Here is a 16,997-nt window from a genome sequence, read left to right on the forward strand (position 1 = left end):
TCTGTCCTACAAAGCCAGAAGTCCTCCTGCCGGGCCCATTTTGGGAACGGGTAGTTTCCAGCATTTCAGGTCTCTCTTTGCTCCAGTGGGGCCTGAGGTCTAGCTGTTTGATATCTAGCAGTTACTTACTCTTTTTCCCCATGCCTTTCAGCACTGTTTGTTAATAAACCATTGTTTTTTCACTTTCATCTATTAGTATTAATTTCTTATTGGTGGAAAGGGATTGTTGGAATCCTTAAAGGAAATGACTCATTCCAGAGAGTTCTCCTTTGAATTGTCTCAAACCAAGACATGATCTTACACTTCTAGAGATGTTTACAAGATTAAGCCATTGTGAAATATTACTCAGAAGTTTCTGTTGGCAATGTATCTTTCCAGATGCCTGACTCATTCTTTGGTGGAATAAGATTGCAGAATTAAGGAAAAAAAAAAACAACGTAGTATTGGAGGAGAAAGATTGTGGAGTTTCTGGTTGCTACTAAGCAATCAGATTAAAGCTAAAATATTTTACTACTGTTGTTTAATTAAAATCTACTGTATTTTAAAAAGCAATAGTTTTTCATGAAAAATATTATGTATTGCTTGTAATGTATAGCTCCATGTCAAAAATCTGCTTTCTAAAGATTATTCTATTTTGCTAGGATATACCTGAGGGGAGGACTGCTCTTCCCAATACTGGGTTTCTTAATACTAAGTTCATCGACCACTAGAGGGATCCCAAAACGCGTATGTCTTAAAGCAACTGCCTTAAAATTCCTGCCTCCTTCCAGAAAGCATTGCTAGAACTAAGGCTTTGCACATCTTTCCTTGGTTTTGATCATTCATACAAGGATAATGTTTTGTCTTATGAAAACACAGTTAAAATTGTACTGAATGAAATCCAGTAACGTTACAAAGGTCAATTACACAGAGATAAGCAAAATGAAAGGTAACCAGACCTTCAAGACACACAACCAACAAAGTAAAGGAACCTGGTAATGACACAAAAAGACTTACATCAGTCCAGAACTAATTCAGTTCATCAGCACTACAAAAGCAGAAGTTCTGGCTGAAAGCGAGGAGACATTCCACCACAGGGCACAGCCAAGCAGCAGAACTGGTTGCACAGAGAAGTTTTTTAGTCTCCATCTTTAGTGGGTTTCTAGACCAGATGGCAACCTAACTCAATTTTACAACAGAGGTAGCTTTAAAGAAGTTGGACTAGAAACCTCCTGGAATCCCTTCTGACCTGAAATACCCTGTGAACCTATGAAGATTACTACAAAAATAGAGAAAAACAATAATCTCTCTCTTCAACTTAATAACTGATATCTGTGTCTCACTATCTCTATATGTCTCCATAGAGATAGATACACAGAGACATATACAGATATCTGTATTTTAAAGAATGAGCAGAAGCTGATTATATCCTAATAACTTGTAGCAACAGAATTCAAACTTACTTGCCCAAAGTGGACACTCACTCCCACACTTAGTTCTTTTCAGTGGTAGGTAGCCTTTGATAAACTTCCCAAGTCATCATCTTTGAAGTATTTACATTTGACTGCAAAACCAGTGCAATCATGCCTGATTTCATTTTCACTTCTCCTGCTCTCAACCTTTTTTGTTTTAAATTTTGATACTATTTCACAATTACTTCCTGCTTCTTCAAAGGAAAAATACTAAACAAAAGCCCTGAGGCTACAGAATAGTTTTTTTCTCCAAAGATTATGCTGTAGTTACAGCTGTACAGTACTGCAGGCATAATATCTGAAATCAAGACAACTCAATGATATTAAAGCCACTGAAAAAACTTCTCCATTTGCAAGTAAAACTCAATAAATACAACATTTAAAAGGTCCATCAATGTGATTGTGCAAGTATGCCATTTTAATGCTTGAGTTTTAATTTCAAAGGCTACAAGCTGTTTCAGGATGGAAACATACAATGCTGCAAAAATTTGCACCTCTACACGTGAGGGGGTGGTGCCCTGAGCCATGCCATGAAAGCAGAGCCCATTTACACGTACGGCCACAAGAGGGAGACGAGAGCATTGGGTAAAACAAACCTTGTTTTCCTAACCCTGCAATGAACCCCCACAACCACAACAGCAAGCTTTAACATGGCAAATCCATTGTTTCCTGCTCAAGCTGAAGAGAAACTAAATGTATTGATACATCTTAGTGCAGTCTAAAAATGTTCATAGAGAGTGTAGTGATAATCATCCAGACAGAAGAACTTAAGAATCCTTTCATTATTTTGAGGAACCACTGTGATTCAGCAGTCTGGCTTGCAGATGACCTTCTTGTCCAAACACCGATTATTACGCCCTTTGGTATGGTACAATTCACATGACATTTGTCCATATTGAATATGATACTCAAGTCATAGTCAGTAAATAAATAAAATCTTAAAAGGCATAGAAGCAATTTAGTAATTAAACATCTAATTATGTTTGCTTCCAGCTTTGCAGCACCTACATAAGAAGCAGGGTCTCCTGCAAATGAAGAGAGATTTTTGTTTTTATCTTTAAAATCCCAGAAAATTCTGAGTTGGAAGGGACCCACAAGGCTTATAAATTCCAACTCCTGGCCCTGGACATGACAAGCCCAAGAATCACACCACATGGTTGAGACCATTGTCCAAATGCTTCTTGACCTCTGTCAAACTTGGTGCTATGGCCATTTTCCTGGGAAGCTTGTTCCCGTGCCTGACTACCTTCTGGCAGAAGACCCTTTTCCTAATATCCAAAGTAAATGTCCTCTAACACAGATTCGTGCTCTAAGTCTCCCTGCTTTTATATTAAGACTGGAGAAAAAGACAAAATCAGAAGCTTTTTCAGTTTTTAGGGCCATCCAAAACTTTGTAAGTGACATGTACACAAAGATACAACCAGAAGTTCTTACAGGCTCACTTCACTCTGTGCAAAAAATGGGGCAAAATTTAAATCACAAGAAAACAAGCTAAACAGATTGGCCCTACTACCCTGAAGCCTCCTACCCTGGATAATCGGGAGCCATGACAGAACCGGTAAGAAAGTTTCATCTCCTAGGTGGCAAGCTATCTGACTGAAACATGTATTGAGTAGCTGTCACTAAACTGAATCTGTGGTGCAGAATTCATCACACTTGACAAAAAAACATGCTTATGTTTAGGATCATGATCTTAAGCAAGACGAAGTTCACCTTCCTGGAAAATTTCCTAAGAGGAAGGATAGGAGATGTCTCCTATTGGCACAAAGGTTTCTTTCCACTGGGGAGACATCTACAGAAAATTCAGTATTTTCAGCTGGCAATCTTGACAAGTTGTAAGTCAAGTCCCATAACCGGATATATGTTTATTAACTAGACCAGTGTATCAATAATACTAGAAAAAATACAGCAGGTAGAAAACAATTTTACCCTGAGTTTAGTCTCAATCTTGTCTTACTGAGATGCCAAAGCAAGGAAATGATGCTGCAAGACACTATTTTAATCTATTGATCTGTAAACTGAACAGTGCTTCAGATAAACAGGAAGCATCTTCAAAGCTTTTGGAGCCAGTTTCACCACTCCACTGCTGCACATTAAGCCTGGAACTGAGAAATTAAGCGGCAACAGTGTGGTCACAGCAACAGAAGATAATGTTTGCCCATTTTCTGGCAAATGAAGTGGGAAACCCTATATAAAAGTAATACTGGAAAAACATACTTTAGTATAACCTTAAGAAGGCACTGCAGGTTAAAAAAGGTTTTTAAGAAACACTACTTAAAAGATTTCCAGACCTTACAAAGGGATAAAGTATATAATTTACATTTTGGAGCAAGAGGAAGGTGAATGACATGAGATAAGCAAAACAAATTTCTCAAGGTAGCATTCACTTAAATGAAGCATTCAGGCTATAGTAGCTCTATACTGGCTATTCAGAACAGTGCCTTCTTGTTTCACCTAGCCATTACTCTACTTGTTTGACTTTCAAAACCCTTTAGCTAGCACTTATGCTTTGATACACTACATTCTCATCAACAAAACTGTTTTTACAGCTACCAGTACTCAGTTTCCAATTTTGATTTGGCAAAAATATCCTGTTATGCTACTGAATACTTTCTTTTCAGTACTGTATCCCGTTGCAAAGAAACCACCTGCCTACCCATTCCTAAACTCACCTTCTTTCTTTGCATTTCAAAATTCAGTCTCTTTCCCACTACTCCTTCCCTACTCCACACACACTTAACAAATTAGACCCACCCCCTCCAAGTTTCTGTGCATCACCTCCAGACCACATAAAATAGAAGAGCCTACTGGTTGCCCTGACAGTGCAACAGAGAAAGGATAAACATTAAACCCCGCCTTACATGAACATTAAGTATTCTACTTTGCAGTCACACACATTCCAGTGGTTGGTGGACAAAAGAGAAGCTTCCTAGCATCATCCTGGTTCTTACACGCTGAGAAAGCCAAATAATGAGAATCTTACTTCTTAACACCTGCGGAAAGCTGATCACACAGGGAGTACTTTCACAATACTCTCAACTCACTGAGAGTTCTGATCGCTCCCACAGAACATCCTGCTCGCTCTAACGAAACAGGTGAAAAGGGACTGCAGTGCCACAGAGAGGGGCTGTTTGATCCCTTATCGTCACATAAGGCATTTTATTGTGTTTCATTCTCATTTCTGAACACAGAGCTAGAAATCCATGAGAAACAGCAGCTGCTGCCTCAGCAGACCCAATAATGGAGTGGCATGCACAGATGTCAAATACTGGAAAGGCATAAAGGCAGCTTGAAGATTTGAGATGACAGGGTCAGGATTTTTTAAGTCTCTGCTTTTATTTGGCACAAATATGACATTTCTGATTGCCACTTAATTTATCTTTTCATTTGAGAAAGACTACTACTGCAAAAGTGAAAAAGCCACAACTGTATCTTCTGGATGCATGAATAACTCATGTTAGCACAAGGTCTAAGGACACAAAAAGATAGTAAATAAATATTTGTATATAAAGATCAACTATGCAAAACATACTCTAAGTTTATAAATAAAATTTAAAAATTAGAATTCCTACCTTGTGTCAGCATTCATACTTTCTTTTCCCCCAAAGTTTAGCCAAAAGCCTGTCCAAATGAAAATGTGCAGCTTTGCACTCTCGCTTACATTTTCAACGCCCAAGACACAGTTAATAGTTCCCCTATTTATTAAAGCAGATTGTTTATTCTAACACCCAGCTATCTGACAACAACAACATATAATTATTTCAGAGTATGTAGCTTTCTCTTCTCTCATGAACAATTTCTAGTCTCTCTGGTAAAAATAAAAGAATGGCACTTAAATTTGGTACCAGACATCAGTTGCACTTCAGCAGAACTCTGTTTCCTCCTTGTCTACCAGTACTATGCTCACAGTGAGGTTCAGGGCCTTGAATAGTTGAGTTCTACTAAGGAAAACCAAAGGCCTCCAATTCTATTCTTTTTACAGAGCTACTCACTCTATATATCCCAGGTAATGTGATGAAAGAGGTGTGGTATAAAAAAATTCAGTTAGTTGAAAAACCAGTTGACCTAAATAGCATTTTTTTTTAGCAGAGGCAAAATAGTTTATCCTAGGGTCAGTCCACAATTGATTTCTTTTTGATGTAAAATGAAACATTTCATCAGACTGCGCAACTACAGACATCTCACAATGCACTGCTTCAAACCGCTCAGACACAAAGTTGTAATTGAAGAAGTATGTTATTACTTGTTTCTAAAAGAAGCTTAATCTCTTAATCAGAATTATTCCAGATTGCAGTGGAATAAATATATTTTATTCACAGAATTTTGTTATCCACAGGAAGCACTCTGTGAAAAGAATATAGCCAGATATCCACAAAAAGCTCGAAAGTAGGACATGAATTTAAATAAAGAATTTAACTTCCATTTTTATGCAGAAGAGGCAATATGATTTAGGAAAGGCAGAGGACATATTTCTTGCTCTTATACTTCAGTCAAATGAATAATTAAGATTAATTTATATTCTGTTCAGTTGAAGAACAAACTTAAAATTTGATAAAGCTGATCACAGTCTTACTTACTCAGATTAACAACTGTACTAAGAGATGTAAGTATCCGAGCACTAATCTTTTCTTATACAAACAGCAGTGAAATGACAAGAAGTATGTACACTTCATCTTAATCACCAACAACAGCTACATCTATAAACGTGTCTCTGTATAATAATACTATATTTTGTACTGTGTTCACACATGGGGGGTTTTTCGATACCTGCAAGTAAGGTTAGGGTCAGCATTCCTTGATAGAAGCAGTTCCACAGTGTTCAAGATGTTCTCCTCAGAAGCTTGTGCAGTACATGCTGCCATCAACACAGTGTATTTATCTGTTTGGAAATTTGCAGTTAGAGAATTATATATGTAAATGTAACTACCATGCTAATTCAGAAGTTCCTTTATAAGTCTTTATATTTGCTAGAGTTGTTAATCAGGTTGACACTCCATGATATTTGGAAATGGCTAACAATCTTGTTTTCCTGTCTGTGAAAATCACTAGAATGATCAGCTAAGACAAAGGCACCTGAGGAGATACTCAGAAAGATGTGAGTGAAACACAGTGGTAAAGCATCTATTCCTACTGAAGTTTAGAATACTTTGAAAGTACCCCAAAACTAAAGGAGTTCAACTAAAGATCCTAATTTCTCAAAACGCATTCCACACCAGTAGATCCACTCCCTGTTCCTCCCCTCCAGTAAAAGGAAGTAACTGCTGACAGGAAGTTAACTGCAATGGATAGAAAAAGGTATATGCACTGTATTATAAACACATAGGACACCAGTTCTGGGGAGAACAGAGGCCCATACAAAGGACAGTTCAAGGAAAAGGGCTTTATGATAGGTCTTAAGGAGGAAGAATTAAATTTATTAACTTACTATGGTCCAGTAGTGGCAGGAGGAGTATTAAAAGTATTGGTTTAGATGTAGATTTAAAGAGCATCTACACAGTAGGTAAGAATACCAGCATATTTACTACTCCAGCTCTGCAACCAGCTGGGTGTTACATGCCACCCTACCTCACAAATCAAAAATGTACAACTGCTGTTTGCCCACAGAACACAGGAGACCTCCTTTCCCATGATTACTATGGTTTCCATATGGGAAACATAACACTTTAAAGACCTTAGCAAGTTATTTGGCCCCAGTGTCATTTAGAACACTGCTATTTGAGTAACTGCCCATTTTGTTTATTGCACAATCTTGTTCACAAGCTCCAGCATGCCTTCATCCATTTAAGAAGTATAATAATAGCTGTACTTACTTCATATCCTATCAAGAGTTCCAACGTATTTTCTAATTTTCTTGTAGAAATTTTTGAATTGTATAATTAACATCTTCATTCTTTAATGAGGTCAGATTTCATTATATGTAAACACGAAAAGTTTGTTACGTACTTTACCACCACTGCTCTCACCACTTCTTGCCCTCCACCTCTACAACATAGCTCTGCATTTGAATTCACTTGGTTTTTTAATATACCATCTTTTAATTTTCAACTGCCTCTTGAAGAAATTACTTGATATGCTGACAAATATTTACTCAAAATGTTTAACCTGGTTATCAACTAGAACATGAATGGGAAGATGGCAGGATTTTAAATAAAGCACTGTTAAATATCTGGGAGGAACCTGCAGTTATATTTGTATTTATATATATATATGTATATATACTGTAGTATCTCAGGTAGTGATACAGAGTGGGAAATTAATTTCTGTTAGCCTACCTATAGCTCATACATGTGAGCAAGAGACAAAAGGGAAGAAACACCTTGGAATTCTTAGATTTCTCTTTTGCAGAGAAAAACTGCTAAAAGACTGCAAAAAAGATGTTTATGTTCACACCAGACGAAAAACCCAGCAGATCTGGTGAAATTATCCCCCAAGGATGCAACATTTTGAGCCCATCATATGATATATTAGTTCTTGTCAACTACCAAAAAGAGTAAAATTAAGTAACTACTTATAAAGAATGACTGAAGAGTGACTCAAGATGATTAACAGTATAGCTATTTATTAGGATTATAAGCGTTAAAGGCTAATTATTATAGGATCACTTGTATGACTGCATGCTGACGTAAAAAAGAGCAGGAGGACTGGTGAGATTTAGTACCCCCTTAGGATAGCACAGCTTTACTGAACACATGGGGCCTGACCCAAATCAACGACTTACAAGACTGCTCCTGGCTGGACAGTACTCCGTAGTTACAGTTTCCCTACACAGTCTAACAGGGAAACAAGCCAAGAAACCTAATCCTAGCAAGGTGCCACTTTGGGCAATGACAGTTGGTCACACAAATGAAAAATGCCATGCATTTGGTTACCTGGTCAGCCTAAACCATTGCCCATAGCAGGTTTTGCCCCATTTATAGCTTTCTGCAGCCATAAACAAGGAGCAGGTATGAGCTGTAGGCAGACACACAGAAGTTCTCCAAAACTGGCTACAAGGACAGTGATTAGAAGAAGGCACAATTGCTTTTGGTGCAGGCAATCTACTCTAATCTCACACTCTGATCAACTGCTAAAAGGTTAGAGAAAATTTTCAGAGCTAGATTTGTACCATCTGCCTTTCAGTCTACTACTATGGCAAATACTGGCAACTTACTGGAAAATATGATCACTGCTTTTATGTACTTGGCAGTATTGTGGGATAAACATTCCAATGCAATGGAAGAGTTTGAAAATAACCACAATTTAAGTAGAAAAAGTGTTGTTATTAGGCCATAAAAATTGACAGAGGAACTGATACTACTTAGAAGCTACACTGAACTCCTACAGAAAAAGATGATCTAGTCACACACTGAAGAACAGTTTTCTTAATAGAAAATAGAAAAATTGCACTCTAGTTTTAGAGAAGTCCACATGAGTTTCCCACGGACTGGAAAGCTATTCATGTTGTTTGAGATGGAATCTGGTTTCTGCATGTACATAGTTCATAACAGGATCAAACAAAGGAAGTTTTACCTGTACAACTTTATACTACAATTTTTGAGCAAGTACTTCCAAACACTTTTTAAAAAAGTATTTGGGGTTTGGGAGGTGTGGGGGAAAATGGACTTGAGAGATAAAGAACAAGAAAACGCATCAACTGATTCCAAATAAATTCCAAGTACACAATTTTTACTTCAAAACTACTACTTTTCCTTCAAAACTGTGAAAGATAGACCAGGTCCCAGTTCCACTGTGAACTTTTGCTTTTCCTACATATGCAAACAAGAGAATAAGGGTAGCGACAATGTCTGGTACCAAGCACTACCAGCCAGTATTTTTCATTCCCATCTTACCTATTTCAAAACATGCATTAGCACCTCTGTCCAGAAGAAGACGTACTATTGCAAAGTTAGCCACACTGGCTGCACACATCAGGGGAGTCCATCCAAACTGAAAGTTAGTTTCTATGCTGATTCCTGTCAAAATTTAAGAAATTAATATCATAAAACTGCATCAAAACAGACATGCTTTTTATAACACTTACTCTCAATATGTATCATTACAAAGGTTACACCCTGTTTGCATTTAGTACAAGGGAGAAAAATCTCTTAGGGCATTTTCTTTCTTTTAATACATCTTTATTTAGAACATTAGAAAACAACTTTTCAAACTGACTTAAATGAAGTCCAGTTCTCAATCCAAGGAGTTAAGTACCACAGAAAGACTACATTAAAAAACCTCAAACATTTAGCTGCAAAAGTAATTTCACATAAGCACACAGAATCTGTTTTCTCTACTTTCTGCAATAGCTTTCTTCAATCAAAATGAAAAATTTCAACTCTTGCCAAGCCAAGAGAACTGCTGGGGAAGCCAACTGCTTGCCAGACAATTAGGATTGCAATGTCTAGGGTTTCCTGCTTCACAGCTCCGTTTATTCTCTGTCCTGCAAGACAGTTAGCTAGCAGATTTGCGTTGGGTACTAACAAAATATTATCTCATTAAAAAGGAGAAATAGGAGACTATGCAAGGTTCAAACACAATCACCAGAATTGTTTGTTACTCTTTACAAAAGCCAGAACGACTAAAATGGCTAGAAGAATGCCAGACAGCCCAGCCCTCCCAAATGCACCAAGAACCAAGTACCAGACTGAGATACTCATCTGACAGCTTTCTAATAAAAACCTCTATGCATTTTTTAATCCTTCAACAAATATTGCTTCCTCTAGAAAAGGTTCCATCAGCTGGTTCCATATTAGTCCTACGGTGACTATGGATAATCAAAGATATTTCTTTAGGAAAAAATATTCTGAAAAAACCCCCAGAACTATCCTAAGAAATTTGTGACAGTTAAGCTACATGCATACTTTTTCATGCAAAACGTGTATTTTCCCTGTCTTGGTACTATGTCAAAGATGTGTTCAGTGTAGCAATATAAAATCATTAAAGCTGAGGGACTAACAGGTCACTGCTCTTAGATTGATTCTTTAATTTCTTAAGATCACTAGAATTGTAGAATCAACAAAGAGGTAGCAATTCAATGAAAGCCATGTGTTGAAGCATTCTAACACCTGCAAGCCACAAAATTTACAATCAAATCTCCTTAGCAACGTATACATTCTAGCTGCAGTTAATGTCACAGCACACTGGCCTGTCTGCAGTGTACAAAACTTTTTATTAAAGCCCATATACGTTCTACAAGGGGAGCCAGCAAATGCTCCTTAGCAGTCATATCAGAATCTCCTTGTAGTCACTTCAAGAATCTACCAAGTCTGATATTCAACAGCCCACTGAAGTATACTAGTAAGAAAAAAAAGCCAAAACCTGTCACCCTGTCACCCTTAAAAAGTCTCTTTTCCTCATAAGAAGAAAAGCAGTCCATGTAACTACAGCTCCCATCTAGAGCTTCTCACTTTAATACATATCAGAACAATAGCGACAAATGACCTATTTGGCAGTTATATGGAGACTTATTAAAACTCTTGAGACGGCATTTCCCTCAATGCTTTCTTTACATGCATAGCAGCCAGTATCTGCCATGATGCTGGTGCTTTTTCTAAATTCTAGAAGTAGAATGGTCTATCTGGCAATATGTTGTTTGTCCTGCGCAGTCTCCTACCATCTTGGTAATGACTGCCTTGAAGTACCACTCAGTGTGACAGTCCCAATACAAACAAGCTGTAATCCCAGAGGAAGACAAAGAAAGGACAACTGAAACAGGAAAAGTCATGTGGCTTCTTGGCTGTATGGTTATAGGAGTTGTTGATTGAACCAGAAATGTCTCACCTTGGTGACTACTCAATAGTTCACTACATGAGCTGTTATTGAAATAAGCAGTGTTAGTTCAGCATTTAAAATGGCCCTTAAGAAATCCTATAAAACAGTGAAGCCCAGAAAAAACTTTTTAGTGAAAAATCAGGCCAGATCCAACAGCCAGAGAGAAGTGAGACTGCTGCAGCTCCGCAACCCCAGGTCCAACCCGTATTGATGCTGAGCGTGTACTCCCAGCAGGCACACAGGCACACACACCCCCACACATCCCACTGGCCACAGTGATCAACACAAACAGAGCACTCTTATGAACACAGCAGCACCAGTATCATCCTGTCATCTATCCCCTCCAGCTGCTGGCATCACAGACACATGGGCCTCTGACCTCTGGTCCCACTCCTGTGACTGGCACAGCTTTCACTCATTCCTGTCTCTACAGTTGCTTGGCCCCCAGGCACAAGGACCTTGTACTACAGCTCTGGGAGTCCCTTGCTCCGAGTCTGTAATTTGCCTGCCCATGGGCTTCTCTGCTTCTCTGAGACTGTAGAGGTGGGCCTGTGATAGGCTACTGGCTTCCACGATGGGCCTGGAGGAGCTGGACCAGGGTATTATTTGGGCTCCCCCACCTGCCATTATCTGTGTTCCTCTGTAGGTATGAGCAGAGGAGCTTTTCAGTTACATGGCCTCACAAATTACAGCTAGGAGACAAACCAGATGCAACATTCTTCCTTACAATCTGAGTTACAGATAAATATCTTCCTATTTAAGCAGCAAAGGGGAGAAATACATTCTGGCCACAGACAAGCTCTACAGCAGAAACTATGTGAAGAATATGAATAATAGTGAAGCAAAAGAACAGCAAAGGAAGAATTACATTCTTTTTGTGAGTATTACTGTTTCTCCCATATCCCTTTCAGGTACTTTCTTGACTGTGGCTAATAATAGCTATGGTAGAAAGGCTGTTTTTATAGAGAAAAATGTAACTCTGCTAAATAATTCCATGTTTGACACCAAAAATATGAGGTCTGGACTTTCCTTCAGTTTAAGAACAGCTCCTAGTATTGGAATCCATTCACATTCCGACACCACTTACCTGAGGAGAAGTTCTAAAATGCTTGATTTTCTAAAACTTTTCTCTAGTAGAAGTATTGATTTCTTTTAAGTCTGTCAGCACTTAGGTCTGTTCCCACATTACCTTAAAGCTGAGCCGTATTAGAGCTGCTAATGTCTCCCTCTGCTGGGCCAGCTACGGTGGTCACCTGACTCAGGGTTCAGAGTCCTAAACTGGCTGAGAAATTAATTCTCACACACTAAGCATCCTCCCATTACTGTAGTTTACTACTACTTTTAATTCCCTGAACTGGCTCACAAAAGATGAGATGAGATGAGCTCCAGCACTCATTCAAAGATATAAATGGAACAAACTGTTGAAGGAAAACAGAGGATTTTATTCTAGTTATATCTTTAGTCAGAATAAAATGTCATGAGGTCATAACTTTTAATTCCATTTTAGGAAAAGGAACACATGAATTACATGGTGTCAAGTATTTTACTCCTAAAGCAGACCAAAATGTCCAAGTCATCTTTAAAGGCGCTAGTTGCTTGCATTACTTTTTGTGACATGTACTTCAGAAACTTTTTCCTAAGTTGCCATTTAACAGAAGTGGTAAGGAAAACCACTGTGCTTATCCATCTCCTAAAGGAACTCTGTAAAACTGCCTCAGCATCAAAAATACTAAAGCAACACCTAACCAAGCCAGAAGACAACATGGTCTCACTCTACCTATAGGAATAGCCCCAGCTGTTGCTAGGAAATCCACCTCCAACACAAATCTTGAGTTTGGCTGACTGCTGGTAGCGAGCCTCCTACAAGCTCCACCAAAAATACATTAAAGGTAATTCTGGGGACAAAGATTTAATCAGAGCAGAGATCCTCTGAAGGACAATGTTACCTTTCTTCAGAAAGACCTCTGTGATAGGCACTGTGTTCTACTGCTTTGCAGAACAGTACTGGATGGGTCAGAATTTACTACTGATCCCATTTTAAGAAAATTATATATTCTTTTATAATACCGCCTTGTTCATTTCAGGAGACAGGAAACTAGACTACGTGAATTCTCAGCCTGAAGCTATGCTCTTACAGAAACCTATTATCATCTTCCAACAGCACAGAACTGTCCACTGCGTAGCAGGCATCAGCACAGAAAGTGAAATATTGCTGTTTGACTGCAGTACAATTAAAAATGGATGGTGTAGCAAAACAGTTGAGCAATCTGATGCACAGGCATCACTAAAAACTCTACCCATAAATAAGAACATATTTTCTCAAAGCAAGACAGATATATTTCACTCTTGTACTGCACTTCTTGTGTTGCAGTCCATGCAATAGTTTTGCTTAATTTAAAAGGAAAACCATTCCCCCATTGTGGTGAGAAACAGTTGGCTTCTAAAAGGGCAAATAATGTCATTGTTTCTAAACTCAGAAAAGCCCATTGCTAACCAAGAAACTACTTTCTTTCCTAAGACAAATTTTCCTCAGAGAACAAGCTCTTGTTTACTATATTCTCCTTGCTTGCTGAAGCAGAACTTCCTGACAATTATCACTAGGCAGGTCAACTCAGCTATGCAGTTTCTGATTGCCCTGGATGCTTCAGTAAGTGATCCAATCTTCCTAACACTGATTAACAAACACATTAAAGACAAATACGGAGTAATAGAGCAGGGAAAAAGGCTTTCAGTGTTAAAACAGACTACTTTTTAGTGACAAATGCCACATAAAGCCTGCTAGACCTTTCAGAATCACAAAATCTTTGTTCAGCTCATGTTGCCAGGACAGCAGTATTACATAGGGCACATACCAGAAACTTAACAGTGCTGTGAAGGGGAGGGGGAAAAAAAAAAAAAAAAAGAAAAGGAATTTCCAAACTGGGGGAACATTACAATAAAAAAGGCTAGCCTCCCCTTCTTACCCCACTCTGTACAACCTTTAACACCAAAGACCATCTTCTGAACTCCCCCCCCAATTCAGTGTTTGTAATTGCTATTTGCATGTTAAAGATGCATCTGAAAATAAAGAAACACCTTATTTCATAGCTGAAACATTATAGTTTTCTCAATTTTCAGGGCTCCTGACTAACAAAAGAAACATAAATTAGAAGGAATGGGCTGGAATACTGAATCTGAGTCATTCAAAAAGTAATTTAATCTTTCAAAATAATGTGTTGAGTCTATGTAGGAATATGTGAATGTTTCCAGTAAAGGATATAAAGTCTTATTTTAAATGAGAATGGTTAGTATTCTTGCAGAGTGAAATTAAAAATATTCAACTTTGTAACCAACTTTCCTCACCCGAGTTTAAGAGTTCTTCAATTAATGACACATCACCATGAAATAGAGCCTTCTTTAATGCCTTATTCTTGTCCATCTGCAACATTTGATCCAACTGCTAGATAAAGAGAAATTAAGTCAAAACCTGGAGACTGTTTCAAGGCAAAAACAATATAGCTTCGTTTCAGTACAAAAGCACTAATAATCTCTGAAAGGACATAGCACAAAGGAAAGAGCAAGGTAAAACTTTTGTTCTTCCATCTCTGTAGATCTGTTCAGGGTCTACTATAAAGCCTAAGGTTTAAAATCAATTTTTCTGAGAGGTTCCATTCTCTGAAAATGGAAATATCTTCTTTCTCAACAGACCTGCCATCCTCCCACACTGCTCTCAATTTTTCTTCCCGTAATTTGATTTCAATTAAGATTCTTTTTCATCTTATGACACTAGAAAAACTTTGCAATGCATTTAAGTACCTTTTTTTTTTTGTACATTTCACAAATTGTGAAGTACAACGTTAAAAAATACAACTATCAATATGAAAGTTTGAGCTTGAGTCAAGGGACCTCAGTGACCAGCTGTCTGGCCTAGCCGCACAAGTCCACTGCTGTGAAGAGTTACAGTTCCTCTGTCATCCTAATTCTGTGGTGACAGAGGCATTTGTAGTGCTGCACCATAAACGTTCTGGCTGAAAAACGCACTGACCAAAAGATTAGTTTATGCATCAGACAGTTGCCCAATTGAAGTTCTTTTCAAAAGCATCATAGATTTGTTCTCTATTAAAGCTTCAGATGCAGCTGAAGATTGCTGCTGGAGCTATCTCAAGTCTACTAAACATTTACATACAGTGGTAAGCAGAGGATTGATTATTCACTAGTTTCCTTAGAGACAGAAGTAGGTATGAAACAAAGTTGTCTTTTGTCATAAGTTTTTAATTCCCAACATTAAAACTTAGAAATACACAATTTTTACAGCACATTGTACCGCATCTTTCCAATAACTTCTGTAAAAACTAACAAAAGTGTCTAGAGAACCAAGGTGAGAAACAGTCAGTAGAACAATTTAGCCCTATTTTTATTCTACTCAGACAACAATTTTCAAATAAGGCACATCTTTGGATAGGAACCTCTATTTAAAGATCAAGGCCCCTAAAACACTGGCTATAACCTTTAGCCTGAGACTTCAAGAACTCAGTTATACTTCCATTTTTCAATTCTGGTCATGAGACAAACCCACACTTAAAAGGCCTCACAGCACCTACCTCACACTAATGGGTACTTCACACCTGTAAGATGCAGTAACACTACTGAAATCTTCAAGTTAGCAAGAAACATTCTCAAGAGATTTAAGATATAAAACAGCCTTACGGGCCTCTGGCCACTTTCAAATTTACTCTCATGCTGAAATATGATTAGGACTAGGGTCTGCTAGTCACGGGGAGAAAGTCCTTTAAAATAAATATTGAGGGTTCATGCAAGAAGATAAGCCCCTACAATTCAGGTTTCATTTACTGGATTGGGGGCACACCAGCATTACCCTGGTGGGAAAGAGCCTAAGAGGAAGCAGCAGCCGCATCCTCCTCTGAGACCCACTGCGCTCCGCTCCCCTCACGGTTTCAAGCCGAGGCCGCCCCCCACCCCGAGCCGCCCGGCCACGGCTGGTGGGCGCCAGGCGCAGAGAGGCTCAGCCTCACCTGCGGCTCCTGCCGCACGACGCCAATGTCCCAGTCGCCATCGTCGCTATCGCTGCCCTCGTCGCCACCCGCCACGACGCGGGACGCGCACACCACCGCGGCCATGCCGGCCCTTCCCGCCCGCGTCGCCTCAGGGCGGGCGGGTCACGCGGCTGAGGCGGCCGCTTTCCCGCTTTCCCGCGTGCCCACGCCCCGCCCCTCAGGGAGCGCCGTGGGCGGGCAGCTGTGGCTGGGGAGGGGAGGGGGAGGGCTGCGCCGTGCTGGCTGTGGCGTCACGGTGCCGGGTACCAGGGATCCCTGGCAGTGGTACTGTAAGCACGTGGGGCTGTGACACGGCGCACTCGTGGCTCCGCTGCTGTGTGGGTGCTGGGAGACGCAGCACAGCCATGTGTGAAGTTGTCTTTAGATATGTGGCTGATGTATACGTGTGGAGTCAAGGTAAAAGATACGGCTTTCTCTCTTTAATTGCTGACGTCGTTAACATGCTCTTTCCACGCCACCTCAGCTAGCAGCAGTCAGTGGCGTCACTTACACGTGGGCACACGCAGTGTCACATAGCCCGAGCCCGCGGTGGGGACACTCGCGTGGGAAAGCTGAAGAGCAGCCGCGCACAATGAGCCAGACTTTCGACCTCCAGCCTGGCTGCATGGGGCATTACTTTCAGAACTGTGGTTAGAGTTCTTTCTAATGACAGACAGTAATATCTCATCTATTACGAGGTTCGCGTGTATGCTTTGAAGAACAAATGAGGAACGACGTTCTGTGTTTCATCCACAGGCAATAT

At 39.5% G+C, this 16,997-nt stretch overlaps 1 protein-coding gene across 2 annotated transcripts in view; it reads right to left on the reverse strand.

The window, feature by feature from the left end:
- Nucleotides 1–16,399, reverse strand: part of ASZ1 (ankyrin repeat, SAM and basic leucine zipper domain containing 1) — a 37,302-nt gene extending 20,903 nt beyond the window's left edge. The window contains exons 1-4 of one of the 2 annotated variants that reach the window (XM_042018088.1): nt 16,214–16,399; nt 14,544–14,637; nt 9,281–9,403; nt 6,219–6,330 (exon numbers count right to left, since the gene is read on the reverse strand). In XM_042018088.1, coding sequence (XP_041874022.1) covers nt 6,219–6,330; nt 9,281–9,403; nt 14,544–14,637; nt 16,214–16,318 — 434 coding nt within the window. In that variant the 5' untranslated portion in view covers nt 16,319–16,399. Of the gene's footprint in view, nt 1–6,218; nt 6,331–9,280; nt 9,404–14,543; nt 14,641–16,213 lie in introns of both variants that reach the window. The other variant, XM_042018087.1, reaches the window with a different exon arrangement.
- Between the last annotated feature and the right edge of the window lie 598 nt (nt 16,400–16,997).

Source organism: Corvus kubaryi, unplaced genomic scaffold (assembly GCF_017639235.1).
Source record: "Corvus kubaryi isolate FWS band 111438036 unplaced genomic scaffold, C.kubaryi_AGA036_p1.0 137, whole genome shotgun sequence".
Taxonomy (NCBI): Eukaryota; Metazoa; Chordata; class Aves; order Passeriformes; family Corvidae; genus Corvus; species Corvus kubaryi.